The sequence below is a fragment of the Antechinus flavipes genome, chromosome 2, assembly GCF_016432865.1.
Source record: "Antechinus flavipes isolate AdamAnt ecotype Samford, QLD, Australia chromosome 2, AdamAnt_v2, whole genome shotgun sequence".
NCBI classification, from domain to species: Eukaryota; Metazoa; Chordata; class Mammalia; order Dasyuromorphia; family Dasyuridae; genus Antechinus; species Antechinus flavipes.
Genome location: NC_067399.1, coordinates 3,961,525 through 3,989,447, shown reverse-complemented (window position 1 = coordinate 3,989,447; position 27,923 = coordinate 3,961,525). Strand labels below are relative to the sequence as shown.

At 43.4% G+C, this 27,923-nt stretch overlaps 1 protein-coding gene across 8 annotated transcripts in view; it reads right to left on the bottom strand.

The window, feature by feature from the left end:
- The window catches only part of PUM2 (pumilio RNA binding family member 2), a 78,240-nt gene extending 53,421 nt beyond the window's left edge, over positions 1 to 24,819 (bottom strand). For 3 of the 8 annotated variants that reach the window (XM_051974091.1, XM_051974094.1, XM_051974095.1), the window contains exons 1-3: positions 24,658 to 24,819; positions 6,702 to 6,770; positions 910 to 1,018 (exon numbers count right to left, since the gene is read on the bottom strand). In XM_051974091.1, the coding sequence (XP_051830051.1) occupies positions 910 to 1,018; positions 6,702 to 6,752 (160 nt within the window). In that variant the 5' untranslated portion in view covers positions 6,753 to 6,770; positions 24,658 to 24,819. Of the gene's footprint in view, positions 1 to 909; positions 1,019 to 4,930; positions 5,012 to 6,075; positions 6,122 to 6,701; positions 6,771 to 24,657 lie in introns of those variants that run through there. The other 5 variants (XM_051974092.1, XM_051974096.1, XM_051974087.1 and 2 more) reach the window with 5 other exon arrangements.
- Positions 24,820 to 27,923: the final 3,104 nt, after the last annotated feature.

Genomic DNA, 27,923 nt, shown 5'->3' with positions numbered 1-27,923 from the left:
AAAGTGCACATTAAATTTACAATGCAATTATATCATTAAATCGTTAACGTCTCTAAATCCTAGTCTGAAAAGGCTCATTCATTCAGATAAGACACATCAAGAACACTTTGCTAGCTTAAAAATATCTCACCACTCATATACGCATTGATCCTAATGATGTCACTCTTACAAGCACACACATAAGCTTACAAGTACACACATAAGCTTACTGATATGAACTACAAACAAAGGGCATATTCTGACTCTGACTTGATCCATTCATTCAAACAAAATTCTTGACTTCAGAAATTATTCAGTGCTTAAAGATTCTAAGGATTATGAATAATTTTAGGTTTGGATAATAAGAGCCCAGAGAAGAGTGATCTTTAAGGGGGAAGACAGAAGGGAGAGTCCAGGTGAGGAAGCACTGAGGGAACACAGGCAAAGGGGACCTGAGAGCTGCTGTGTCAGAGGCAAGATGCCAGCTAGCTCTGGGCTATTCCATTCTCTTAACTCCCAGGAGTTAGAATCCAAACCGATCAATTCATTTTTCTTGCAGCAATCTCTCTCATGCACAGAGTAGTGCATACCCTGACTCCCTTTCCCTCCCTCTCCTTAGGTTTGGCCTGGCTTTCAATAAGGGGTCACCACATCCTCCTGTATGATCAGGTCCTTAGAGACCTAGGGTTCATCTGCTAGTGTTACCTTCCCAAAGAAACTCTTATCAACGAAATGTTTATCAACACTTTGAAGCCACAAGGGGCTGCTAGCTAAGGACTTGGAAAGAGGCAGGTCGGTGTGGGCTCTAGAACTTGATTTAAAACATTAAATCCTAAACAGCAAGCATGTCAGTATCGTCTCCTTGGCAAGCAACACAGAGAAATGAGAATTAGTAGAGCAATGATTGATTCACAGAAAGTCGTCACTTACGAGGAGTACCCCAAGCAGTCTCTCTCCATTCATCGTCCCCAAGAAAGACGCTTTTTTGTCCATCTTTTGTGGAATCATCAGGTTCCCAAAATTTTTTGGTAGGCAAAAGCTAATTTGGAAAGAAGAAAATAATAATGTTTAGGTTTTGCTATAAACACCAAAATTCATCATAAAATCAAAGAGAAAGCATTTAATACATTTAATACTTAAAACTACTCTAAGAAAATCTGGGAGGGGTACAGCCCGTCCACTCATTTGACTTACTCAAAACAGATGCATAAAACTGCTCATCCTCAGACATAGCGATTCCACATTTAGGGCTTAAACTCAAACCAAGAAGCTAAAAACATGAATTTGCACAAATGTGTTCACAGCATCACCGTGTAAGATACCAGGAATGGGAAGCGACACACACAGACCACAAAAGAGCAGCCAAACACATCAGGGCACGAGGACATTATGGAGTTTAACAGTTAGGCAAAAAAAAGGAAGAGGTGATGGATGCAATGAGCTAAGAGGGCCAGACTTAGGGGTCTGAAGACCTGGGTTCCAATAGAACTGGGAGGCCCTGGGTCTGGGCGCTTCCCTGGGACCTATCAATGCCAGAACCTATTTTTGAATTGCCTGAGTGGAAGAAATCCCCCCCAAATCTTCCCATGTGGGTCTAGGACAAAAGAAGCATGTGAGCTCTCAGATGGCTGTTCTACTACGAGATGACATCAGTGCCAAAATACAAAGAAACGGTCAAGTCCAAGCATTCCATACCAAAAGCCCCAAAAGGGAGCTGGGGTGAAACTATCACTGGGTCACTGGGAGAAGGGGGAGGAGACAGGGATGACAAGTTGTTTATTAAAAGGGAAAATTTTCTAGTTTTATTGATTTTTTTTTTAATTTTTAAAAATCTCTTTAAGTCAATGACTACCTATCAGTCAACTGTGTATCAGGGCTGGGGACACAAAAACAAGAGCCCTCCAGGCTTTTGTGGAACAATGGGATGCCCTTTCTTCAGATGCATGAAGCCCTCCCCACATCCACCACTTCTGCTCAGCACTACCTTTCCAGACAAGGAAGTTCACCTTAAGGAGCTAAAGCAAACTCCCCAGTGAATGCAGCAAAGAGAAAAGGAGTTGTCCTCCCAAAGGCATGTGAACACTGACATGGCGGGAAGTTGGCTCAGCCGTGGCCACAGAGCTACCCCAGCCTCTAGAGGGGCATAAACTTAGTGTGACGCCCCATATCAGTGGGCCTCTGAATGCTAGGCTACCTCCCACAACTGGACAAATTATGGGAAACATTCAAGGGATATTGGGGTAAATGGGGTAAAGGGGTAGAAGGGGGGCAGGGGGGACAGGACAGGGGATAGGAAGACAAGGTCAAAGCTAGTTTCATAATCATAAGAGACATTTTAATTTCTAAAATGGTAAATATCTAGCGTTCTGACTCATAATCACAATGACACATTCTTAGAGGGGTTCCTGGTCATTTTTAAGCACATAAAGTAGTCCAAAAATTTTGAGATTTTTTTTCCCAAAGAATTCTATGACTATTTTTTCACACGATCCCTATTTTCCAATATATCCTCACTTTTCCTCCTAGAGATCCATTCCTTACTATTTTCTTTTTAAAAAAAAAAAAAAAGAGGAAAAGAAAGTTTGTTAAAATTAATCCATACTTCACAAAGCCTGCCATATGCGATGTTCCACACCCATTGTCTCCCACTTCTGACCCCCAGAAGAAAAATACTTTCTCCAATCTCCCCCGGAAAAGCAGCTATGTCTCAGCCTCTGAATGCAGGGCTTCTCTCCCTATTCCCACTCTGCCTCTCCAGTATACTAAGAACACACTTTTCTCTCTCAGAGGGATTTCCTGCCTTTCACTTCGTGCATTCTACCCTCCTCTCCCCAGTGTCCTTCCTAGTTTTGGCGGTGGTAGTGAGCAGAATCAGATGTAGACCTGAACAGGAAACCATTAGCCTTGTTCTAGACTCCTCCCCTGATCTTACCTGTGTGATCAGAGTCTTGCCTGGAAAATGTGCTAATGTGCTTAGTATGGCCTCCTGCTCAAGATACCCTGAGGTGCAACTAAACCAAGGGAGATACTTTGCTAACCCTAAAGTGATCTCATTATCCCTGTCCTGTCTACAGAAAGGACCTGAACCATACCATCACTGAACCACAGACATTCTTCTTTGTCTTAGTATAAAGGCTGAGGCTTTATTGAAGATTGCGCCAGACTCAATGGGAGAAAAGGAAAGCAAGCTTCTCCACTGACTAGACCCCTTCAAAGGCTGAAACCCTGCAAGTTTTCCCCTTAATCAGCTAAGCTATGCTTAGGGAACTTAGATACTAGAGAGTTAAAGTTCAGATGCAAGTCACTGATTCTAAATACTAAGTCTATACTCCTAAATTTGTCTTTTAAAAGCACTAAAAATGTACCTCTGACTCTTAATTCCCTTCCCTTGGGCACAGTGACCTCAAGTAAATCCCACATTCCAAGATATTTAGAACAAATGCTTTAGCTAAGTCAAATATTGAAATGGATGTTGTCCCACTAGGGGCAGAGCAGCAGGTGTTGCCCTTGAAGGTCTGCCTCTTCCTGGGATGACTTCAACAGATTCATCTCAGTTTCCAAAAAAGGTTTTAGACACTAAAATGTCAAAAAAGTGCCCAGAAAAGCCCTGCAGAACCCTTCACATTTCTTAATATAGTAGCTAATAAGGAAAATCACAAATTCCTTCCTTTTAAAACCCCGCAGTCCAGAGTATCTCAGTCTAAGTCACCACTGAAATCCACCTCCAGTCAAAACATGCTCTCTCCAAAGTTATCAAAACCTTCTCCCTAACAATCCAATTAGCCCGGCCCGCTCATATCCCTGTGACTACTTCCCCTAGTCTGTGTTTTCCTTGGCTGCTCAGCACTTTGTGGAAACTCCCTCCTCAGGGATTAGCCATTCTATGAGTTCTAGAGCCAGTGAATTATTTGAGCTTTTAGGCCATGCTTCTATTCTGTCTTCACAGCCACAGAGAAAATTCCTGCAATTCTATGCTGAAACATGACTGTCACCTCCAATTCTGCCCTGATCCATCAGCCTCGTGATCCTGTCCAAGAAGCAAGGTAGCTGCTCCGGCACAACCTCCTGAACTCCCACTGGCTCCTTCTCTAAGTGCTCACAAAGAAGTCCTCTGCTAAAATATTCTGGAACTTGGCCGGGAAGCCAAGTCAAGAATACCACTCTCTACTTTGCCAGTGACTACCCCTCCCTGTTTCTCCATCTAGAAAGCCAAGCACTAGTAAATGGTATAATAAAGGAAAAGGAGAGAGACTGAGTCAGTAAGAGTGGTGTTTTAAGTTAGGAGAAAAACCCTACCCTCCTTCAAATTAAATTTTGCCTAAGCTATGATCAGAGGGTGGGCGCTCTTCCCATATTAACTGCAATAAAATTCATGTCGAGAAAGACAATCCCCCGTCCTTGGAGGTTAGTTTAAATGAAATGGGGCAGAATGCTGCTGCTCAGAAGGCTACATCCCACTGCCTTAGAACCATGTAGACAAAACCAGCTATGGGTTACAAGCTGAAATGGCAGCAACTCTGGGGACAGAGTGATGCAAATTCAACCTCACTAATGGAAAAGGAAATTAAAAAAACAACAACACAAAAGCCAAGTCCTGAGAAATGGAGGCTCACTGAAATCATCTATCTCTGGCACTGAAGGAGAGGACATGATCATCAGCAGCATCCACAAGGGGCATCCCACAGACATGCAATGTTTTGAACTTTAGATGTCGACAACTCCACTCACTTCCTAGAAAGTGAATGCGCTGAGTTAAGAAAACAATAAAATCCCATGTTTGCACAATGGTTTGGACCCAGGTCATTCTATGGAAAAGACCTTTTCATAAAAACAGGAGTTGGAGATTTAAGAAAATAACAAAGAAAAACTTCATGGATGCTGACACTTACTTACTTCAACACTTAAGTTTACAGAGTGGAAGAAATTCTGGGGTGGAACAAAAACACCTCACCTGTCAGAGGGCAGGAGGAGAGGAAGGCTGGTGAGAGACCCCCACAGGCAAAGAAGGAATTCCCTGAAGGTTCCTAGCTGCCTGTGAGACGGGGAAAGACAGAAAGGCTGGTGGGAGACAGATACCCAGAGAAGAAAAGCTGCACAGGTTTTGGAGTCACCTGTCACAGGGGGCAGGATTCAGGGGCTTGGATGACGAAAAATGAAACTGGACTTTGGGCCACGGGAGTTTCTCAGTGTCATTTAAATAGCTTTGCTAATTGCCGCAACACCCCCAGTATCGGTTCAAATTACAAACGGGAGGATGCCACAGCCCTTCCAATTGCACAAAAACCTAACTTTTCTATGGACAAGATTACCAGTGAATGGTATTTTGCGGTAACTACATTTCCTATTACAATAGGACTATTCTTTTTGTCCTTGGAGGGAGAACTGTCCCGCTGACCCTTTTCAAGGGATCTTTAAATTGTGGACAGTGCTTTGCTGAGGACTTGTCTTGACTAGCCCCAGATTCTGGGGTTCCCTCTTCTCCCTTTCCAAGAATGGGGCTGGTGCACACAAATGATGGGCCTGGAGCCAGTGGGGAGTCACTAGTTGGTCCCTTAGCCTTGGCAGCCAGTCTCCAGCCTGTCTGGCAGGGGTGGCTTCTTGGAGGGGAAGAAGCAGCACTAAGTTGCCAGGTCTGTGCCTTTGCCTCTTCTGCCACAGATGCTGACATTGGCCAGCAAGTTTCTTGTCTGCAAAGGGGCAGGGCTGTGGCTGGGGTAAGGCTATCCTAGGGGACCCTTGCAAGAACACATCCCTGGCTTGGGACCCGGAACTGACTTGGCCATACAGCAGACTCTGTGGCAGTGCACTTAAGGAAGGGGCAAGAAGGCTGGAGGACTGGTCTTGGTAGGGAGAAACTGTCTGAACATCGTGAGCTTCAGCAAGCTCTCGGCTCTTATCAGACAGTTTAGGATGACACAATCCTAACAGCAGCATTATGTGAGGTACTTCAGACAACAACATGGAAGCCATCGGGACACTTACTGTCATCAATTAATGTTCTTGATTTCTCCACAGTGGAGCACTGAGTATTAGTGTGAAAGGGGGTTAATCTGAGGAGTCACGAAGACCCCATTTTTAATCCTCATGGATACTTACTAACTGTGTGACCTGGCCAAGACAAGGAGCCTCCCCGGGGCCTCAGCTGATTCATGTATAAAATAGAAATAAGAAGACCTATGATCACTCATTTAATAGGGGTACTGCGAGAACTAAATGATTAAAGTTAGCATTCTATTTTCATTAAGGCTTAGCGGTGTCAGTTCATTATTAGGCAGATTTTCTCTGAGATGTGGTGGTGGTGAAGGGCAGGAGGAGAAAAGGGAAGCTCAGGAGGCTGCAGGCCACTAGACTGACCCATGACTGGCCACAAACCACAGCCCTCAAAAGCAGGCACTTGCAGCAGAACAGGAAGGGGGACTGACCTGCAGCGCTCAGCACAAAACTAAGCTAACCGAGGGGTTTCACACTCTACCTGAACCCCAAGCGCTCTGACAAACTCAGTGAATCCCCCAGATGCAAATCACATTAAAAACCCACAACCACAAGGAGCTGTAAATTAAAACCTGGGGTGGGAGGGGCAGAGAATGGGAGTGGCCTGAGAGTGGTTTGGGGCCCTTTAGAAAAACTACTGTCACTTTCAATGTGTGAATAAATTTCTCACTGCCGTTTCCAGGGACTGAGTCCAAAGTCTTCTGTGAATATTCGTGTCTGTAAATATTTACCTCTCCCATTCCCCGAGATTCTAATGCAAGAGCTTGAAAATCATGATTCATTTCATCCACAGATCAAACCTGTTGGATAATAAAAAGAAAAGAAAAAAAAAATTAGACTCTTCCTTAATCTTTAACATTGGCATTTCTGCACTACTCCCTCCCCACTTCCCCAAGGCCATGGAAAAGACAATTTGAGTGGAAAACCTCAGGGGAGGATTCTCTCAACAAAGGAGGTGCTGGTATCCCTATCAATCACTGCTCATTATTTTATGGGTAAGTCTTCTGCATTCATCATTTCCAATAGAACTGAGGTTTCATGAAGTCCTTTTTATGCCCCTTTATAACATGCATATACCAACGAGCCGTTCGTGTGCTTCCCTGGAAAGGGGCTGCCGGGGTTCTACTCGTCACTCAGAACTGAGCAGCTTCTGTGCCAAGTGCTCCAACTATAAATTCCTCCTCTCTTAGTGGTCTTTTAAATGTCTGCTATTCATTTAGTCTCATTCTTCAGCCACTCGCTTGCTCGCCTCCTTCCTACCTGCCCATCTGGGTGCTCATGAGTCAAAGGCGCTGCCAGAAAAGAAACCACCTACCTCCCACCACCACCTCCAGACATCTACCCCTTATTACACACTCCTATATTCAACCTTTCATTACCAAGTGGCCTTTGTCTTATTTCTCAGGGACAGAGAAAGACAAGTAAGCAGCTAGAACCTTCCTGCTCTCTCTCTCCCCATGAGGTTCAGCTCCAGTGCTATCCCTCCAAGCAATAAGGATAAGTACTTCAAAGTTGCCCAAAACTTTCTGACACATTAATTCATTTAGTCATCCCCAGATCCCTGGGAGGAAGGTGTGATTACTATCTCCAATGTGACAGACGAAGAAACCACAGATCCTGTGGACATATTCTGTAAAACCCAAGCACTGCAGCCACTGTTGCCTTGCTGCTCTCATAAAAAGGAACACCTCTCAGGGGCACATCTGAGGCTATTCCCAAACTCAGCAGGCCATCTCTCAGCTTCATGACTTTGCATGGGCTACAAGCACACAAGCACACACACACACACACACACACACACACACTTAATGAAATATCAGTGATATAATGATTGGTATGTACTCTGGGAGATACAGAAGCCCACTCTCGGAGGCGGAGTCAGATTCATTCCATTTTCACCTTTGTGCTGGCTGGAGGCTGAAGACAAACCTTTGGATTGGAGACATTTGGAGGGAGCTCTTAGAACCAAGGAGAGAAATAGGTCTCTATTAAAGCTAACTGGGCCCAAGGAAAGAGACAGGACTTGGAAGGAGAAAATAAACGTTTGGATTTTATCGGCTAACTGCATTTGGAGTATTACTCTGAACCAAAACGAAGACTATCTCCAGAAAACCTCCCCAAGAAACCCGCTCTCCCAGAGAACGATTACATTATAAAAAAGAAGAAAACACCACAAGCACTTTCCAGTACAGTCAAGCTTCCAATACCCTAGGCTTACAAGGACAACTGTGATCAACAAAAAGTTGGGCAGTTTTTTGATGGGAGATCAGAAGAGACAAGCCCACTACCCACACAGTGGGGAATAAGGGACAAGGGAGAAGGCACGGGCTCAACCCAATTTTCTTCCACTCTCTTTGGCTTGGAAAGGTAAAACACAAATTACTTTGGGGGCTAAACAAATAAGAGTCATCAGAGCAAAGAAATCCATATCCTCAAGGACTTACATGGAATACCAGATGATTTTTGCATTAGCATTCAGCAACCTTGGAATGATTAGGAAGGTTAGGAAGCACAGGAGAGATTCCAGAAGGACTTAAGAAGAGGCCCCAATTTGCAAAAACAGCAAGAAAATGGGATCAGATACTGTAACCTATTCAACATGTAAAGGACTGCTTGCCACAGGGGAGGGGGTGGAGGGAGGGAGGGGAAAAATCGGAACAGAAGTGAGTGCAGGGGATAATGCTGTAAAAAATTACCCTGGCATGGATTTTATCAATAAAAAGTTATTAAAAAAAAAAAAAAAAGAAAGAAAATGGGATCAGCCAACTTTAGGTCATATCATCACAAGTACAGTTAGTGAAAATCCAGAAAAGACAATATCATATGTTTAGGCAAGACAACAGAAACTCAAGACCAGGAGTTCTCAAACTACGGCCCGCGGGCCAGATGCAGCAGCTAAGGACGTTTATTCCCCTCACCCAGGACCTTATTTAAAGGCCCACAAAACCAAGTTTTTGTCTTTACTATAATCCGGACCTCCAACAGTCTGAGGGAAGTGAACTGGCCCCCTATTTAAAAAGTTTGAAGACCCCTGATCAAGACTGTCCAAAGGAGTGTGAGTCCTAGTGAGTTTTTCAAGCAAAAACTGTAGATTACTTGTTGAGAATAACATATAGGGGTCATTTTTAGCTGCAGCTTAGACTGGCACCTGGCCCTTTTCCACCCAGATTGTGATTCTATAATCTCCACAACAAGAATAAATAACTGAATCCATATAACAAACCCAACTTCAGTGAATCAATATAAGCATCAATAAAGGCATAAATAACTGAATGGTTATTTCACAGTGATTGTTTCTGAGTTCTTCCTTCATTTATGTAATAATTTCTATAGTATTTTAACTGGAATGATAGAAAAAGAACTGCAGACCCAAATTAAATGTTTTTCCAAACAGGAGCAAAATTTAAACTCACCAGAATGGCTGATAAAAGAGGGTAAAAAAGTGCTTGGAAAGAAAAGACCTAAAGAGTGTAATTTGAACTCATTCATTGATTCTCATCTTATCCAACCATCTTATTTTACAAAAGAAACTTAAGCTGGCTGGGAGGAACTGAGGCGTTAACCCAAAACCATCTAGGTCTAAGAATGCCATTTCTTGCCTCCCAATTTCTCTATGAGAGTGACTAGAATGGGAAAGAGAGTGATACAGGAGGATCACCTGGAAAAGAGGAAGGGGTGAATCCTAGCTATCCTAAAATATCTGAAAGGTTTATTTCTAGTCATATAAAAAAAATACTCTAAATCACTATCAGAGAAATACAAATTATGATAACTCTGAGTTATCACTTCACACTTCTTAGATAGATAGGTATTGAAGAGGACGGGAAAAACTGGGACACCAATACATTGTTGGTGGAGTTGTGAACTGATCCAATCCTTCTGGATATCAATTTGGAACTATGCCCAAAGGGCTATCAAATTGTGCATACCCTTTTATCCTGAAATTTCTCCATTGGGACTACATCCCAAAGAGATCATAACGGAGAGAAAAGGAAACACATGTGCAAAAAATGTTTATGGCAGCTTTTTTTTTGTAATGGAAAGGAACTGGAAACTCAGTGGATGCCCATCAGTTGGAGAATGGCTGTATAAGTTATGGTATATTAATATTATAGAATATTATTGTTCTATAAGAAATGATCAGTAGGATGATTTCAGAAAAGGCGGGGAGAGACTTACATGAACTGACACTGAGTGAAGTGAACAGAATCAAGAGAACATTGTACACAGCAATAACAAGATTATGTAATGATCAACTGTGATGAACTCTTTTCAACACCGAGGTGATTCAGGTCAATTCCAACAGACTTGTGATGGAGAGCCAGCTGCATTCAGAGAGGACTGTGGGGACTGAATGTGGATCACAACATAGTATTTTCACCTTTTGCTGTTTACTCATTTTAGTTTTTGGTTTTTCTGATCTGATTTTTCTTGTGCAATATGGGAAACTATCTTTGCATGTATTCTGAAAAACGCAAAAGCTATTTAAAAAACTCAAAAGTTAAAATATTTGAAAGGCTTATGTAATGGAGATTGATTTTTTTTTTCCTGTTTGCTCCCAGAGGGCAGAACTAGAAACAAAGAGTAGAAGTTAAGGAATAAAGTCAGACTTATTGAAAAGCCTGAGCTCTATGTTCCATGGCAGCCTGAACTGCCTTTAGAGGTGATGGGTTCCGCTACACTGACAGTCCTTGCACAGAAGTATACTGCTTAAATCTAGATATAAATTCTCACTAGTTACTAAAGTAATCAGGCTGAAAGCATAATGAAAAACGAAAACTATCAAACTCTTTTTAACTCACTTTTGGATTAGTACATCAGGGCCCTAGAAGTGTTATACAAGAATGTAGAAATGACCCTAAAACAAAAAGGGGAAAGCAATTGGGTAATACCCAGTTTATACAGAGACAGGCTGAGACAAAGGCAGCACAATTTTGAGAGTACTGTGGGACCGAATCTCAAGATATCTCCTCAGGAAGGTAATTATAAGAACTTGGAAAAATGAATTGGGCTTTAACTCTCACCCACAGGACATTAATGACAGGCCCATAAAAAGTGGTGCGACTAAGTGACAAAATACATTTAAAGTATACTGTTACAATTTAAAGAAGATCCTAATAACTGTGTATGTTACATTTCAAGAAGTACCTATTAGAAATCACATTAGAGAGTGTGTGGGTTTTCTCTGTAGAAGATATGTCTGGTAAACACCCCCCACACCCCCAGGGAAGAAAAAGCCCCTTCTCTTCATTCCCTAGTACAGCAACGAGCAAATGAGTCAGTGTACTGACTTTAAAGAAGCAAAGGAGGGGGTGGTTTGTTACAGGGTGGCTGCAGAGCTTTGAAATATCAGGGAGGGAAAGCCCAAACTTTGGCCCAGCCCCTCAGCTACTGTACTAAGGATCCAAGTTAATAGATGCTAGTCAATAAATATTTATTTAGCACCTACTTCAAGTCAGACATTGGGATTCTTGGGGATAAATATTCCTAAAAGATACTTCCTGCCCCAAAGGAGCTTACAATCATTAGGGAAGACAATACCAAAAAATGAAGAGGAAAAGGACACCCTCCCCACCATTTCCTCCCCAGTTTGGGAAGTTTACTGCTCTGCCCTCTAGCCAGGACCAATTCATTACTAGCTTCCATTACTGAGGAATCAATAGCCCCTTCTTATATGTCTGTGGTAAGAACCAAGTACCTGACTAGGTGCATAGTGTGGCTCTTAATGCTGAGTGAGTACTTCAGCTCCACCCTGGCCATTTTCCACAGTGGTAGGTACCAAGAGCTCCTCTGAGGTGAGGGAGGTTCTTGCCCCTTTACACAATTCTCACCTGGCATTCCAGGAAGTTGTAGCCTGCAGAGTGGCAATACTCTGGGGAAACCGGCGCCACAGACCATCTAAACCGGATTGAGGGTGAATGACAGACCGCAAACCTATCAGTGAGTCAGGGGTGCCTACCCCACACATGTGAAGATATTCTTTGGGAATAGGTAGACAAGAACAATTTGTTCCAACGGCCATGGAAGCTGCTGAAGCAGGCAAATTTGGTCAGATAGCTAAGAGGCAAAGGTCAGTCACAGGATCCCAGGCCATCTCACCAGTCATCCAGACTTCACTGGACTTTGATGGTTGTGGAGGAAAAAGCAAAGCTGACAGCTTTGTGCAAACTCTGCCTCACTTAAATCCCATTCATGTGCAAGTCAAGATATCACCCCAAATTGTCATGGATCTTTGATTTGCAAAGATCCAAGGCAATCCCAATAAACTTTGGATAGAAAATGCCATCTGCATCCAGAGAGCAAACTATAGAAAATAAATGTAAACCAACACATGCTATGTTCATTTCTTTTCTTTTTCTTGTTTGTTTCTCGTAGCTTTTCCCTTTTGTTCTGATTCCTCTCTCAACATGATTCATAAAGAAATGTGTATTTTTTTAAAAATTAAATGTTCCTGTACAACCAGAAAAACAGAAAATCAAAGAACAATAATAATAAGGACATAAAAAGTGGTAAGACTAAGTTACACAGTACATCAAGAGTATCTTTAATGAAGGTAGAAGAACACAGGCAGGCTTTCAAAATAACATTCTTCAGACTAAGCAATGAAAGCTCACCAAGGGTATTTAGACAATCCCCAAGGATGTCCAGTGCTTTTTCCATGTGGAAAAGCTGAGGGTCCTTTGGCTGCTCCTACACACTAAAAGAACATACTAGTGAAATGAATAATCATTAAAAAGAGTGTGGCCTAAGGATCCTAGAAAAACCAAGTGTGTAGGGAATGCCAATGATGTCTTAGAATATGTAGTTGTATAAAAGGCTTATACATAATGTTGGTCCAGTAATATCAATGGATAACATAGACAGACAACAAATGAGCTCCAGAACTGAATAAAAGGAATGGGTTTAGTGCCTTTAGGCTCATTTGCCTTTGGAAATTTACCCAATACTTTTAATGAACCAAAGTTCTTCCTGAAAAAGGTCTCTTTAAGCAATCTGAATAAGGAAATACCACACTCCTCCAAAAACTCAAGAACATAAGGGAGTCACTATGGAGAGGGATATGTCTACAAGTATTATAGATAAGACATTATGTGAAGCACCACTATGAAGGACCTGTCAGAGAAATTATAAATGGATGCAATATAAACTTGATAGGCCACTCGCATATGGGAACAAAAATGCCGATAAGAAAAGGCAGACAAAGCAGGGTACCCAAATTTGTGTCACTGTCTCAGTCACAAACATGACCTTTTGAATTCAAAAAGAATGATCTCTAAATAGGCCTGAAATGAAAGACATTTCCATGATCTGCAGTGGAGATCCTTTTTCTTCCACAGAAATCACCCTGTCTCTGAGTCTCTCAAACTTAGAAGGGGCTTTAAAAATCTATGCCAGCCCCTGAATTTTACAGCCCAAGAACAAGAAAAGGGAAGTGACAACTCAGAGAACATGGGGAATAAAAGAAGGATGACTTCCAGTAAGAAGGCCAGTCATTATAACCTCACAGAACCTCAGGGAAGTAAACCACTAATAGCACAAAACTATTAATCCACAATTTGAAAAACCATCATAGCAAACAACAGGTACTATGGGGCTTACAGACAAGTAAATGCCCTAATTTTCAAAAAGGAGAAGGCAGAGTCTTCAAACTGAGCTTAATATTAATTCCTATCCAAATTCTAGAATTAGCAGAAGGAAAAGGTAGGAAAAGCAACAATCACAAAGAGCCAATGACCTTACCAAGGACAAATCAAATCAGATGACTTCACTTTCTTCACGAGGCGGAGGGGAGGAAGAGAAAGAGGGAAGAGCTGAAGAGTAAGACTGCCCCCAATATTTGGGGACAGAAGGATGCCAATCAAGGCAGGTTCTAATGATTCCTGTTGTTGTATATTCTGAAGAGCTCTCCAAATCTCTGAGGGATATCTCTCAACTTGTTTAAATTAGTCAGAAAGGAACCTGCATAAGAGAGAATCCATCACTAAACCTCTTGACTAGAGGCTAAGACTAGACTAAAACTAGATTTCTTACTAGGAGACCAGTAATTAGGAGACACTGCCTAGTACCAAGCACCAACCTGGAGTTAGAAAACCTTGACAAGAGTTCAAACCTGGCTTCAGACACTTCCTAGCCAAAGAAGGCAAAAAAAACTATCTCCCAAGGTTACTGAATGAGAGAATATTTGTAAAGTTGTTAGCACTGTGCCTGGTACATGGAAGGTGCTATATAAATGCTATCTAGCGAAAAAAGATAGTATAAGGCTCAATGAGATAGCTTTGAAATATTTTTGAAGCTCCTTCAAGAAAGTGTAATATGACATTAAAGTATTAGAGCATTAGATTGTGTTTTTGTTTCTCAACAGGCCCTCTGGGCCCTATTCTGATAAAGCAATTAAATGAAAAAAGAATCTATTTTCCATCTGATGATGGAAAATAAATAAAAAATTTATTAGGCAGAGCCCTGCCTTCCAAATGCTCTCATTAACAGAACATTTAGTAAAATACAGCTCTGTGGTCTATTATAATCATCAACAAAAAGCTACCCACAGAAAGATGAAAGGGAAAAGTCAAACTAGATTCAAGATGATGTCTTCTTGGTGATTTCTAGCCAAGTATCACATTTACTGACATTCTTTTAGCCACTTTCAACCATAATTTAACTTAATTCATAATCATGATCATAAAGGAGGGAAAAGGACCCACATGTGCAAAAATGTTTATGGCAGCCCTTTTTGTAGTAGCAAGGAAGTAGAAACTGAGTGGATGCCCATCAGTTGGGAGAATGGTTGAACAAGTTATTGTTTATAAATGTTATTCTAAGAAATGATCAACAGGATGATTTACGTCCTATGTACAAAGTAATAGCAAAGTTGTGGGATGATTGCTCAACTGTAAATGACTTTGCTACTCTCAGCAATACAATGATCCAAGACTATTCTGAAGTATTTACAATGAAAAATGTTCTCCATATCCAGAGAAAGAATTGATTGTTTCTAATACAGACTGATGCATCTTTTTTTTAAAACTATTTTTCTTGAGGGTTTCCTTGGGGGGGGGGGGGGGGGGGAGAGAAATCCATCTTTTCTTTTGCAATATGACTGTTATGGAAATGTTTTGTATAATTTTACACTCTCAATTAGGGGAGGGAGAGAATTTAGAACTCACAAATATTAAAAAAAAACAACACACACACACATACACATACACACCCCCACCCATGGAAACTGATGAGATTACCAAGTGAAGTAGTATAAAAGAAGAGAAGGCAGCCCGATAAAGCCATACAGCTCTGGTTAGAGGGCTTTGGAGGAGGATCCAACAAAAGAAACAGGTAAGGAGTAGTCTGGGAAACTGAAGGGAAAAGAGAAGTCACAAAGAGAGAAGATGTGGCAAGGAGAGTGATCAAGAGTGTCAAGAGCTGCAGAAAGATCAAGATTAGATTTGACAACTTAGAGATCACTAACTCTACAGAGGGCAATCTGAGCAGAATAGGGCTGGAAACTGGATTGTAAGAAGTTAAGATTAAGATAAAGAGAAAAGTGGAGGCACTAGGTCAGATGGTCTTTTTAAGGTATCTAGTTACAAAGAGCATAAGAGATATATAACAATTCTGGGAGATGGAGGGATCACAGTTCTCACAAGAGAGGTAAGACATTCCTCACCCCTTGCAGAAGTATTAGGCATTGTACATATTTTCAGACTTTTATGTTGATATCTCTTTGGAGGAGGAGGAGAGAAAGGTCTTTAAAAAAATACTACGTGTTGTATGGGTTGGTTCTCTGGGAAGAAGGGAAACATCCCAGCTACATGGCACAATGGAGAAGAGTGCTTGCCTCAAGTCAGGAGGATCTGAATCCAAATCTGGCCTCAGACACAACATTTAACTCCAATTGTTGCACTTACACACACACACACATTTTTTTTTTAATTTGGCAAATTGACCTGAGATTGACTCCTCTCTGATACATCTGTACAAAGTGCTATAATGTATAAACTTAAGCAATATTTTTTAAAAAGAAAATTGTACCTAGTCATAATCCAGTATTCTGCTCAGAGGAACATGGGCTCAGTTAGGAAGGCCCTCAACAGTTAACAAACCCAGCCCATCCATTTATAAGTATTTCAATGGTCTGTATCCTAAAGAAATCATAAAAAAGGAAAAGGACCCCCGTGTGCAAATGTTTGTGGCAGCCCTTTTTGTAGTGGTAAGGAAGTGGAAACTGAGTGGATGGATGCCCATCAGTTGGGGGAATAGCTGAATAAGTTATGGTATGTGAATGTTATGGAATATTACTATTCTATAAGAAACAATGAACAGGATGATTTCAGAAAGGCCTGGAGAGACTTACATGAACTGATGCTGAGTGAAGTGAATATACCCAAGAGAACACTATACACAGGAACAAGATTAGTGATCAAGTCTGATGGACATAGCTCTTTTCAACAATGAGATGATTCAGACCAATTCAAATAGACTTGTGCTGGAGAGAGTTGTCTGCATGCAGAGAGAGGACTGAGTGTAGATCACAACATAGTATTTTCACTTTTTGTTGTGTGTGTTTTTCTTTCTTTCCCACTTTTCTTCCTTTTTGATCTGATTTTTCTTGTGCAGCCTGATAAATGTGGAAATACATTTAGAAGAATTGCCCAAGTTTAACCCATATTGAATTATTTGCTGTCTAGGGAAAAGAGACAGGGAAAGGGAGAAAAATTTGGAAAACGTGAATGTTGAAAACTATCTTGGCATGCATTTTGAAAATAAAAAGCTATTGTAAAAATGTTTTTTAAAAAAAGTATTCCCATGGCAATTCAGGACTGATCATCCAATCTTTTCTTGAAGACCCCAAAATGGGGCCACCACCCCAGCTCTCCACTTGAAGCCCATTTCTTCTACTTTTCACCAGTCCTCATCATTAAGAAGTTTCTCCTGACATCCAGCCATAACTTCAGCTCTCTCTTTTGCCAGGACAGACACAGCTCCTCAAAAACAGCAGTATACTCAGTCCCTTCCTTTCCCTCTCCAGCAGACTGTTTTCAGTCACTCCTATACTAAATCTTCAGTCCCTCCCCATAATCTATTCATCCCTGCCACCAAACATGCCCAAATTTCCTCCATCCTCCACTATCTACATTTTCTTTATCCACTTCTCTCATTCACTGAAACCACTGCAATCTTTTAGCCAATGGAAGCTGTTTTCTCCAATGTTACCAATGTCTTAATTACAAAATTTTCATGAAGACGACTGTTTTATATATCCAGCCCCAGAGTCACTTCTGACCTTCAATCTGGCAGTGCCCCTCAGCTACTCAAAAATGGATGTCCTAGAGACGTCATAAACTTAAAATGCCTAACTCCTAATGATCGCTGCTATTCCCCCATTCGTATCTTTTTTTCCCTTTTTAAATGAACTGCAATTGAACTATACCTGTATAAGTGCTAACTCTCTGAGGGTGCATGCACACAATAAAATACCATTATTATTTATTTTGATAATGTTAATTTTCCAATAGGCCACATTTGGTATTATCCCTACAAATACCTGGAAGAAAAAGGAAGAAGAAACAAAGCAATCCCAAGTTGTCCCATTATTAAGTTGCCCCCTAAGCCAGCACCCCACTTTTTTGATCTCAGTCCTACAAAGCTCAGCCAAAGGAGATCCTTGCTATTCCTCCAGTACAAGCCTCCAGAGTCCATCTCAAGACCTTTGCAATCATCAACCCAATGACTACAGTGATTTCTATCTCCCCCCAGAATGCCTCTTCTCTTCAAAGCTCAATTGCAGAGCCATCTCCTACAGAAAGCCAAAACTAGATCTCCCACAGAAGCCTCTTCTACCCACACTTCCAGCCATTAAAAAAACAAACAAAAAACTCAAGGACCTTGTATACACACATGTATATGTTATATGTATCTGTAACATTATATTCCACATATTGAGTAGCATAACATGTAGAAGATAAAAGCCATTCTCCAAACCATGGAGGTTCTGGGTCCAAATCTTTCTTCCGATTATAAACTAGTCCCTCTCACCTAAGGTACCCAGGCTCTCACCTTCCAACTCTAATCCTAATCTTAAATGCACCTCCAACTCCCTAGGTTCTCTCCAGAGATAATTTCATTTGTGATCATGCACCATTCCCAAGGTATGTGGGGACTTCTGTACATAGGCAATTATGTTCGCTTTCGAACTGATAAGCGGGATGACCTCTTAAGTCCCATCCAAATTGGCCTTGTGTCTCAAAAAGGGAACTACTGAATCAAAACAAAACCAAAATAAAGTTTTTTTATAACAAATATCTGCTTATAGTGCCACAGGCATAGAGCATCAGGCCTAGGGGCCAGAAGGTGCCTTGTTCAAATCCATCTTGCAGCACTTCTAAACTGTGGGACAAAAATGGAAACAGCATCTATCGCCCAGAGTTGTTTTAAGGATTAAATGAGATACCATTTGTGAAGTGCTTAGCACAATAAAATAGCTTAATAAATGTTTGTTCCCCAATTGCCTCAGCAAAAAATAAAAAATAAAAAAAAAAGCAAATGGCATAACCTTTAAATCTGACCTTTCAAGGCCAATATACAAAATACCAGATGCAGAACCAGGTGAATACTTTAATGTAGATCACAACTCATCCATATAAAGCCCTAAATTTGCCAAGAAGCCTGACTATAGTGTGGAGAGTTCTCAGGTTGATCTGGCAGAAATGACTTAATTTGTTTTAAGACATCTTTATTTCACAATAACAATTGAAAATAGCTTCATCTTCAAAGAAATGCTTTGATTATACCACATACAAGCAGAAAATAGATCCATACACACTGTTTGGGATGATGCAGAAGACAATCATTATCATCTCCCAAATACCCTATGGTAAAAAATATTCATAACTAATTTGCTAATTTATTAGAAAATATTTCCCTGAGACTCTTCAAAATCTTTCAGAAATCTGCTGCCACATCACACTTGTCATAAACCACTTTACAATGAGCCTCTTCAAAAAAGTGAAGTCATTTTGAAGAAGACCTACTAAAGTTCTAGCAAAGAATGTGCTTTAAACAAGCTTTTTGTAAGAAAAAAATGATTAAATTTATTTTCTGATTCTCAATCTCATTAAAACAAAACAAACTTGGAGAATACTAATACTTGTCTGAGGCAATTTTACTCTGACATTCCAGAAATATTCAAAAAGTGATTTAGAGATCTGAATATCAGAAGGGAGGTGAGACACCATCAATGTCAGAAGCCCAACTCTGCCTCTTTGTTCCCTTTCCTGCCAGTTCTCCTCCAGCAATTTTAGCACAGTCAAAATTTCACCTCATAGCAATCAGTTTTAAGATGGGATTTTCAAATACACATATCATCACAAAACACCTTCCCTGAAGTGTTGACCAGAGAAACCATTAGTGTTGGCCCTCAAAATTAACAAGCACTATTTGATCTTAGTAGGGATTGAATTACAAGTAAGGAACAACCTTTCAATCTGACCATTCAAAAGTTCTGCTTCCTTGCAGACCGAAATGAGCTGAGGGAGGGAGGGAAGGAGGAAGATAAGGAAGGAAAAGGAAGGAGGGAAGGAGAGAAAAAAAAGTCAAGTGTCCATCAATTTAAAAACTGTTTTAATAGAGAAATATAATATATCATGCTTTAAATTAAAAATATGAGGGATTCAGAATATCAGAATATGTGACATAAAAAAGAACCAAAGGAATGAGATATTCTAATTTCAAAAAATGTAAATGAAAAATGACTCAAAGGAAGATAACCCAAATGAAGGTTCCAGAGAAGAGATGAGGAAATACATGTACATGGGAATGAGGAGAGGTATAGGGAAAGCTGCCCATTATTACCAGCTAAACTGGCCTGCTTGGTAGTCCCTGGGCAAAGCAAGTATTACCTTGGTCCAGCTGATGCTCACCCCTGATGACCCTACACGTCTCACCCCATCAGGTCCAGTCACCAGTCTCCTTCCAAGTTTAGTTCCAGCCACAGGAATCAGGCACAGGGCATATGCCAAGGTCTTCCACTACAAGGGTTCAAGAGCTACTCAGCACAGTAAACTACTTGGTACATGTGTTTAAGATGTCCTCTCCTCCCAACCTAAGTTCCTCGAGGGTAGGGAATGGGTTTTTTTGGTCTTCTGTATCCTTTGTGCCTAGCATAGTACAATTCATCAAAGCAGAACTGAATTAGCTCAGAAGAAACTTGAGATGCAGTTAGAGAATCCACCTCAAATGTTTAAAGGGATTATCTATGTCTGACCCAGCATTCCACGCTTGAATTGGTCCAATTAGCCAGTCAGGATACACTAACATAACTCAACATAGTGATGTCATTCTGGGCCTCTTCAACAATAAAAGACAACAGCCAATACAATCCAATATAATAAGCATTTATTATGCTTCTATTATTCGCAAGGCACTAGGGATACAAATAAGAAAAAGACAATCCCTGCCTCTCCTCAAGAAGTTCACAATCTAACAGGGGAACACAATATCCAAAAGGAAGGTGAAAATCTGGGAGTGGTGGGGAAAAGATCACAATGATGATAGAATGGAGATCAAAGAAAGCAGTTGGCAGGATGTAAGAGGTGTTTGGGATTATGAACCCTCTTTAGGGAGACTTTGGGAGGTATTTCTGCTGCTTTCCCCCTTCAATCAGAGGGGCCAAAAAAACTAAGGGAACTGTATGAAGGGATGAACCCCGAAGCCAAAGTCATCTGATGAGTTTCCCAGTGATAAACTGGAGGTGGAGGAGATTCAAAACCAAGCAGTGCAGCTGAGAGATGTTTACAAAAGGTCAAAGAGAAATATATCAATACATATCCAGCCCTACAAAGAAATGCAAATTGAGGAAATGCCCATCAACTGGAGGATTGGTTGAACAAGTAGTGTGCTAATTAAACATAATGCAATAAGAAATGATGACCAGGCAGATTTCAGAAAAACTTGGCGAGTCTTACATGAACTGATGCTGAGCCAAGCGAGCAGAACCAGAACATTATACACAGCATCAATCCCAAAAGACTATGATGGAAAATGCTATCTGCAAGTAGATAAAGAACTATGGAGTCTAAAAGCAGACTGAAGCAGACTATTTTCACTTGTGGCTTTTCCCTTTTGTTGTTTCTTCTTTCTCGACATTAATGTGGAAATCTGATTCTATGATTCCATGACTGCTATGTATTACCTATATCAGGTTCCATGCTACCTTATAGAGGGAGGGGAAAAAATCTGGAGTTCAAAATCTTGTAAAAGTGAATGTTGAAAATTATCTTTACATGTTTTAAAAATATATATAATTTATATCACATTATATACACGATAACACATATGTATGCATAAACATATATGTATGTGTGTACACACACTCTCTCTATATATAGCTCATTTTTCTCCAAAGCTACAGCATTTTGGGGGAGGACAAGGAAGGGGAGGTCGTCCTCTCCTAATGGACATCCCATAGTCACCCACACTCAGCACATCGTTTTCCCCAAAAGCCTCCTGACAGCTGTGAGCTTCCCATTATTGTCAAAGTCTCCACACCTGATCTTCACTCTCATTCACACCAAGCAATCTAATCCAAAAATCTTGCCCCTTCTACTTTCAGCACTCTCTCTGAAGACCTCTTTTCTGCATTCCCACCACCACTAGACAGTTCAGAAGCAGCACCATGCAGAGCACCAGGCCTAGAGCCAAAAAAAACCGGAGTTCAAAGCCTGCCTCAGGCACTTCTAGCCTTCTTTTAGAACTTGGGCAAGTCACTGGAACCCTGCCTCAGTTTCCTCATCTATAAGATGGAGATGAGGATAACACCTATTACCCAAGAATTTTACGTGGATCAAATGAGATAATATTTTTTAAAAAGGATTTTAGCACAATACCAGGCATATAGTAAGCACTGTATTCATCGTCGCTGTTCCGTCATTTCGGTCCTGCCTGACTCTTTGTGATCCCTTTTGGGGTTTTCTTAGCAAAGATCCTGGAGGGATCAGTCATTTCCTTCTCTAGCTCATCTGACAGATGAAGAAACTAAGGCAAACAGGATGAAATGACTTGCCCAAGGTCACACAGCTAGAAGTGCCTGAGGCCAGACTTGAGCTCAGTAAACTGGTTTTCCTGACTCCAAGCCAAGCACTATATGTCCTCCACTACTGAATGGGCCTAAATATATGTTAGCTCTTACTATCATCATTAGCTCAAGCCCTCAGTACCTCACCCAAACAATTCTATTTGGCCTCCCTGCCACGAGTCTCTTCCGAAAGTTTCTGATGCTGCCAGAGTGACTCTCTGGCAAGGCCCCACTTGCTCAACTGAAAAAATCCTAAATGAAATTATTTACAGCACTAGCATTTTGAAAAGTTGCCACCTAAAACTGAAAAACTTCAATCAGAAAAAAGCACATAAGCCTTGTGCTTTACACACACACACACACACACACACACACACACACACACACACACACACACACACACACACACACACCAGGAGGAACACTGGAAATTTAGTTCTATATTGCTAAGGATTATAGGAAAGGAGAAGACACAGGTGACTTTCTGATTATTTGAAGTGGAACAGCCTGCGCAAGATGAAATTTCTTACAAGAAAAATCCCAACACATGCATTTATATTTCTTGAGTTTAAATGCTTCTTAAAAAAGCTTTCTCTTGCATGGCAGTCGCTGCTACCTTACAAGCAAGGTGGTCTTATCTTTTTAATCCCACTCATGTTTCTGGCCAAGGAAAAAAAATGGTGAGCAAGGTTTTACCAGGATCGGAGCTTTACTTAAGTAACAACCTTGAAAATCACAAATGAGGATGCATCCCTAAGAAAATGAAATACTGACCATTCAGTGGGACTGATGAAAAAACTGGCAGTGCCAAGAAAAAACCCATAAATATGAAGATTACTTCATGCACGTTTATGGCACAAGCAACAGGAGAGCAATTTCTAGGTCTGCCTGAAGATATGGCAGAAGGCAGGCCAAAGGCCGCAGGAAAAGCCCAGCTAGGAGGAAGCACTGGGAGCCGCACTCAGCCCTTCAGAACGCTCCACCTCCAGCCCAGTCCTATGCTCCAGCAGTCCACGCTGGGCAGGGAAGGCTGCACACATGGGCTTGTGGAGGACTTCCACGAGCTTTTTTGGCACTAATATTAATACACTTGCAAACTTCTGGCCAAAACCCTGGTATTTTAAAAGCAGGTCTGCCCCAGTGTCACTGTCCCAAGGGCTCATTTGCTCTTAATCTCTTTAATACCCGTCTCAAACGCGGGGCAAGGAGTTTAAAGCCAACAGCACCAAGTCAGAGTAGAATTTCTTTTAAAATCAGACAGCTTCCTAATTCTCCACACGGGCCCCGGTTAAATTACAATTCCCTTAAATAAGTCCCCACCCATACCTCAGGTCACATGCTAGAGAGTCACTCACACCAAGTAACTAGGCGGTCGCTGCCTTCCAAAGCTCCCATCAATAAGAGCAGTTGGTGTGTGAGAAGCCACCTCGGCTTAATTCGGAAGCCGATCTAACTCCCCCGCCCCACACCCCAAAGACCAGGCGCTTTCGAAATCTCTGCTACTCAGTAACCCCAGCGAGCTACAATGTGGCCCGCTCCCAAAAGCTTTCACGCTCCTACAAACCACAAGCTCCGGAGGCCACAAAGGCAGCAAGGTCGGGCCCCGAGGCTTGTTCCCGGACTCTGCCCACGGACGCTCGAACTCCGACCGGGCCGGGGGGCGGGGGACCCCGAGAAGCTCTGGCGACAGCCCTGTGCGGGCCCCCACCCCCGATCCCGGGACCAGTTCTCGAGGGCCATCCTCGGAAGCTCGGCCACTCTTCCAAATGGAGAAAAGGGCCCCAGCCCCAAGGACTTCCCTCAGGAGCGCGACCCCCTGTGTTCTCCCGAAGGTTCCCCCCCGCCCTCTACAGTCCCACGTCCTCCTCAGCGCCCCCCAAGCTCCTCAGGGATCCCTCCAGGATCCTATCACAGTCCCGTGGTCTCCGCAGGGCACCCCCAATTCCGCCCCGACTCCCAATGGCTCAAGACAAAGAGGGGGGCCGGACAGCGCCCCGAGCGGGGAGGTTGGGCTGGTGGACATGCGGTGCCTCGCGCAGTCCGGGCCACGGGACCCCCAAAAGTCCGGGGAGACAGCTAAGCAACCCCTAACGAGGCCGCCTTTCCGGGGCCGGGATGGAGCCACGTGCCGGCCCAAGGGGGCTGCTGGAAGCTGGGCCGGAGCCACCAAACCCAACGCATCCCGATGACTCCCGGGGAAACTGAGGCGGAGCGGAGGGAAGAGCCTGCCCAAGGTCACCAAGCCCGAGCCCAGTGTCACCTGCCCTATCTGGGGTCCAAAATAACCCGCACCCGGAGAGTTCACCTGACTACCGTGCTCCTTGACAGGCCTCAGTTTCCCCATCACGAAACAAAAACCAGGGATTCGGCCACGGGAGAGGCGCCCAGGGCCTCGGTTTCCCAGTCCGTACAATGGGGCCGCGCCCCCTCCCCCCTTCCTGCCCCCTGCCGCGCGGCGGGCCCCCAAGCGCGCATGCGCGCCGGGCAGTACGCGCCCCCCCGCCCAGCAGGCCCCCCGAAGGGGGGAGGGGCACCACGCCGGGCGGGACGCGCGTGGCTAGAGGAAAGACAGTCGCGCGTGGAGAAGTCGGTCTGCGAGCCACGCACGGGGGGACACTTACGGGGCGGCCTCCGCGGCCCGGGACACCGACCGACCGTTGGGCCCGCGGCTGCTCCTGGTCGTCGGGCGGCGGCGGCGTCTCCTCGGCGTCCTTCGGCCTCCGCCTCCTCCTCCGCCTCCTCCTCCGGCCCCTGCCCGTGCCCGTCCCCGTGTCCGCCGCCTCCGCCGCCCCCGAAGTGCCGGGGCCCGACCGTGAGAGACACACAGGGCGCACTCACAACAACATGGCCGCCACCGCCGCCGCCGCCGCCGCCGCCGCCTCCCCGGCCGCGCGCCCGACGCCGACGCGCGCGCTGCCGACGCCGCCGACGCGCGAGGCACCCTGGGAGTGCCTGGGGCCCAGAGCCCCTGGGAGGACGCGCACGCTCGCTCGGGCGCCGTTGGGCAGAGCGCGCGCACGCACGCACATCCCGCCCTTCTTTCCTGCAGCCCTCCTGGGCGCGAGGAACGCGTCCGGCGCGCGGGCTCCCTCCTCTGCCCCTCCCGTTGGCTGGAGGCGGTGGCAGTTGCGCGCGCAGCCCGCGGGGCCACTCCGGGCCTGGAGGGAAGGGAAGTAAGGGGGAAGGGAGGGGAGGGAAGAGAAGGAAAGGAGCTAGGAGCTAGAGCGGGGCCGGCCTGAGGGGGAGGGACCGCTTTCGAATAGCTCCTCCCCCACTTCCTGCCGAGCCCCTCATTGTTCTGGCCCCGCGTGGACTAGCCTTGCCCCAGCAAGCTCCGTGACTGGGCGTCGCCTCCAGGAAGCCTACCCTGAATGTCCCGCGCAGAGTCTACGGTCAGAAAGACCTACCTCAGTTTACCCATCTGTCAAATAGGGCATTAAGCAGACCTTCCTTCCCCGGGAGTTGCGCCCCTCCTCCCTCTCCCAGCCCTCCCTTCCCTTCCCCCTTGGGTTGCAGCATCCAGGATTGCTGCAAGGAGGGAGCCCCACCCCAAGAAGGGGTTTGCCCCGCAGCAGCAGACCAGTCCATCCACGGGATGGCACCTCTCCCCCCATCCCCGTTAGACCCTGGACAGATGAGGAAACTGAGGCAGAGGCTCTCCCGGGGTCACACACCGGCCGGATGTCTGAGGTTACTTTTACACTCAGCTCGTCGGACTCCAGGTCCCTCACTTAGCTGTGGCGGATCCTTCCAACTGGCATTGCAATGTCAAGGAGCTCCGAGTTCCCGTGGGTCCAGCTATGACTGATCAGTGATCAGCTCAGACACGTGTGGGGGCTATTCTCTAACGTTGGAGCGCCGGGTGGATCCCTTTTATGAAATGCTAAGACAGAGTTTTGCCGCGTCCTCCCCGCAGTGTCTCAGATTTTGGTGATGTTGAATTGTGTCTGGTTTGCCAGACAGAGGTCCTGGAGTGCGTGGCCGTTCCCTTCTCCAGCTTCTGTGAGGATGTGAGAATGGGGAGGCCATGATTATCTCCCCTCCCTTAACAAAGAACACTTCTTAATCCAGTCAGACCCAAGTATGAACAAGACCCGAGTACCTTTTGATTTTACTTTCAATAGCATCTTATTTTACCAATTACGTATAAAGATAGTTTCCAACATTCATTTTCATAATTGCTTTTTTTTTTCAAAATATATGGAAAGACAACATTCATTTTTGTTAGTTTCACAATTTTTTCTGCCTTCCTTCCCTCCCCCTCCCCAATCTGACATAGGTTATACATATACAATCATATTAAACATACTTCCATATTAATCATGCTGTGAAAGAAAAATCTGAACAAAAGGGAGAAAATCACAAGAAAGAAAAAGCAAACAAAAACGGTGAAAACGGTAGGCTTTTTTCATCCCAAGTCTATTGCAATTGTCTTAGATGGTTGTGTTGCTGAGAAGAGCCAAGTTCATCGCGATGACTATCCCATACTCTTGCTGTTACCTTGCACAATGTTCTCTTGGTTCTGCTCACTTCCCTCAGCATCAGTTCCTGTCAGTCTCTCCAGGCTTTTCTGAAATCCTCCTGCTGATGGTTTCTTATAAAATAATATGAAATACCTCCGTGAATCAGAACTACTTCGACATTTCAATCAGCCAAGACAAGAAGTCTTTTCTTTCTACAAACTGAAATGGGGTCGGCATCATCCATGCCCTGCCTCCGCTCCAGAGGGCTTTCCCAACTTCAAGTCCCAGTTAAAATCCCACCTTCAAGTTGCCTTCCCTCTCTGATTTGTCTCCATTTTACTTTGTAACTTGTTAGCACATAATGGCTTATCTAATTGTCTCGCCCATTACACTGAGATCTTCAAGCAGGAAGACCTTTTGCCTTTTCTTTTATCCTAACTATGACTGACATATAGCAAGTGCTTAATAAATGTTTTTTGACTATTGGATCGTTTGAGGGGGAAAATCAGAAGGTATTGGACCTGGAAAATACAAAATATCATCAATTGATTCTATTTTAACAGAGAAAAAAACTTGGCACTGATCTGAGTATAAAGTTCGGACGGGCCTTAGTCTCAGCAGGATAGACACTAAGAGAATGATCAGGATCGAGTCTATAGTTTACTCTGGCCCAGTTTTGATCTTAATGGAGGAGGCAGGAGAGCCACCAGGAGGATGGTCAAAAATGGAATGTCTCATTTCCAGTCCTTTCAGCCCTTAAACACACAATTACATCATTACAGCCTACTGAATATGTGTGAACTAGAGAGCCATTACATCACCATGCTAAATATATGTGAACTAGAGAACCATCATCTCATCAGTTCCACTGAGACCTTGTTGTAGGTACCTTTGTTTCAAGTATACTTCTCCAGAGTTCCTTAGAATTCCTTAGTTATTACTAAATTGACAAAGAGAAGAAGGCCATTAAAGACCACTGACTATAAATCCATTTGGAAAATCTTATGGTGATTAAAGACAAAAAAGTCTCATATAACCATTTATTTGCAGCAGATTTTTCTTGGAAAAGATTTTTCTTAACATTTTACAAATATTTGATCCTGGGAAATAGGTACTATTATTATTATTCCCATTTTATGGCTGAAGAAACTGAGACAAAGAGGTTAAGTGAACCTCTCTCCCTTCATTAAAGAATGATGGGGAACCTTGAATGTAGGGGGAAGGGAAAGGACTAAGTGTTGAAGTAGCACCTACTCTGTGCCTACACATAGTAGGTGCTGTAGAGATGGGCTTAGGATATTGAATGTACTATAGCCCCAGTCAATTGGTGGTTTGTTTTGCTGACCTGCTTTTTTATCTTTTTTAATCTTTGTTTTCAGAGATGATTCACTGGGTAGGGGGACTGAGGTGGACACTCAAAAATG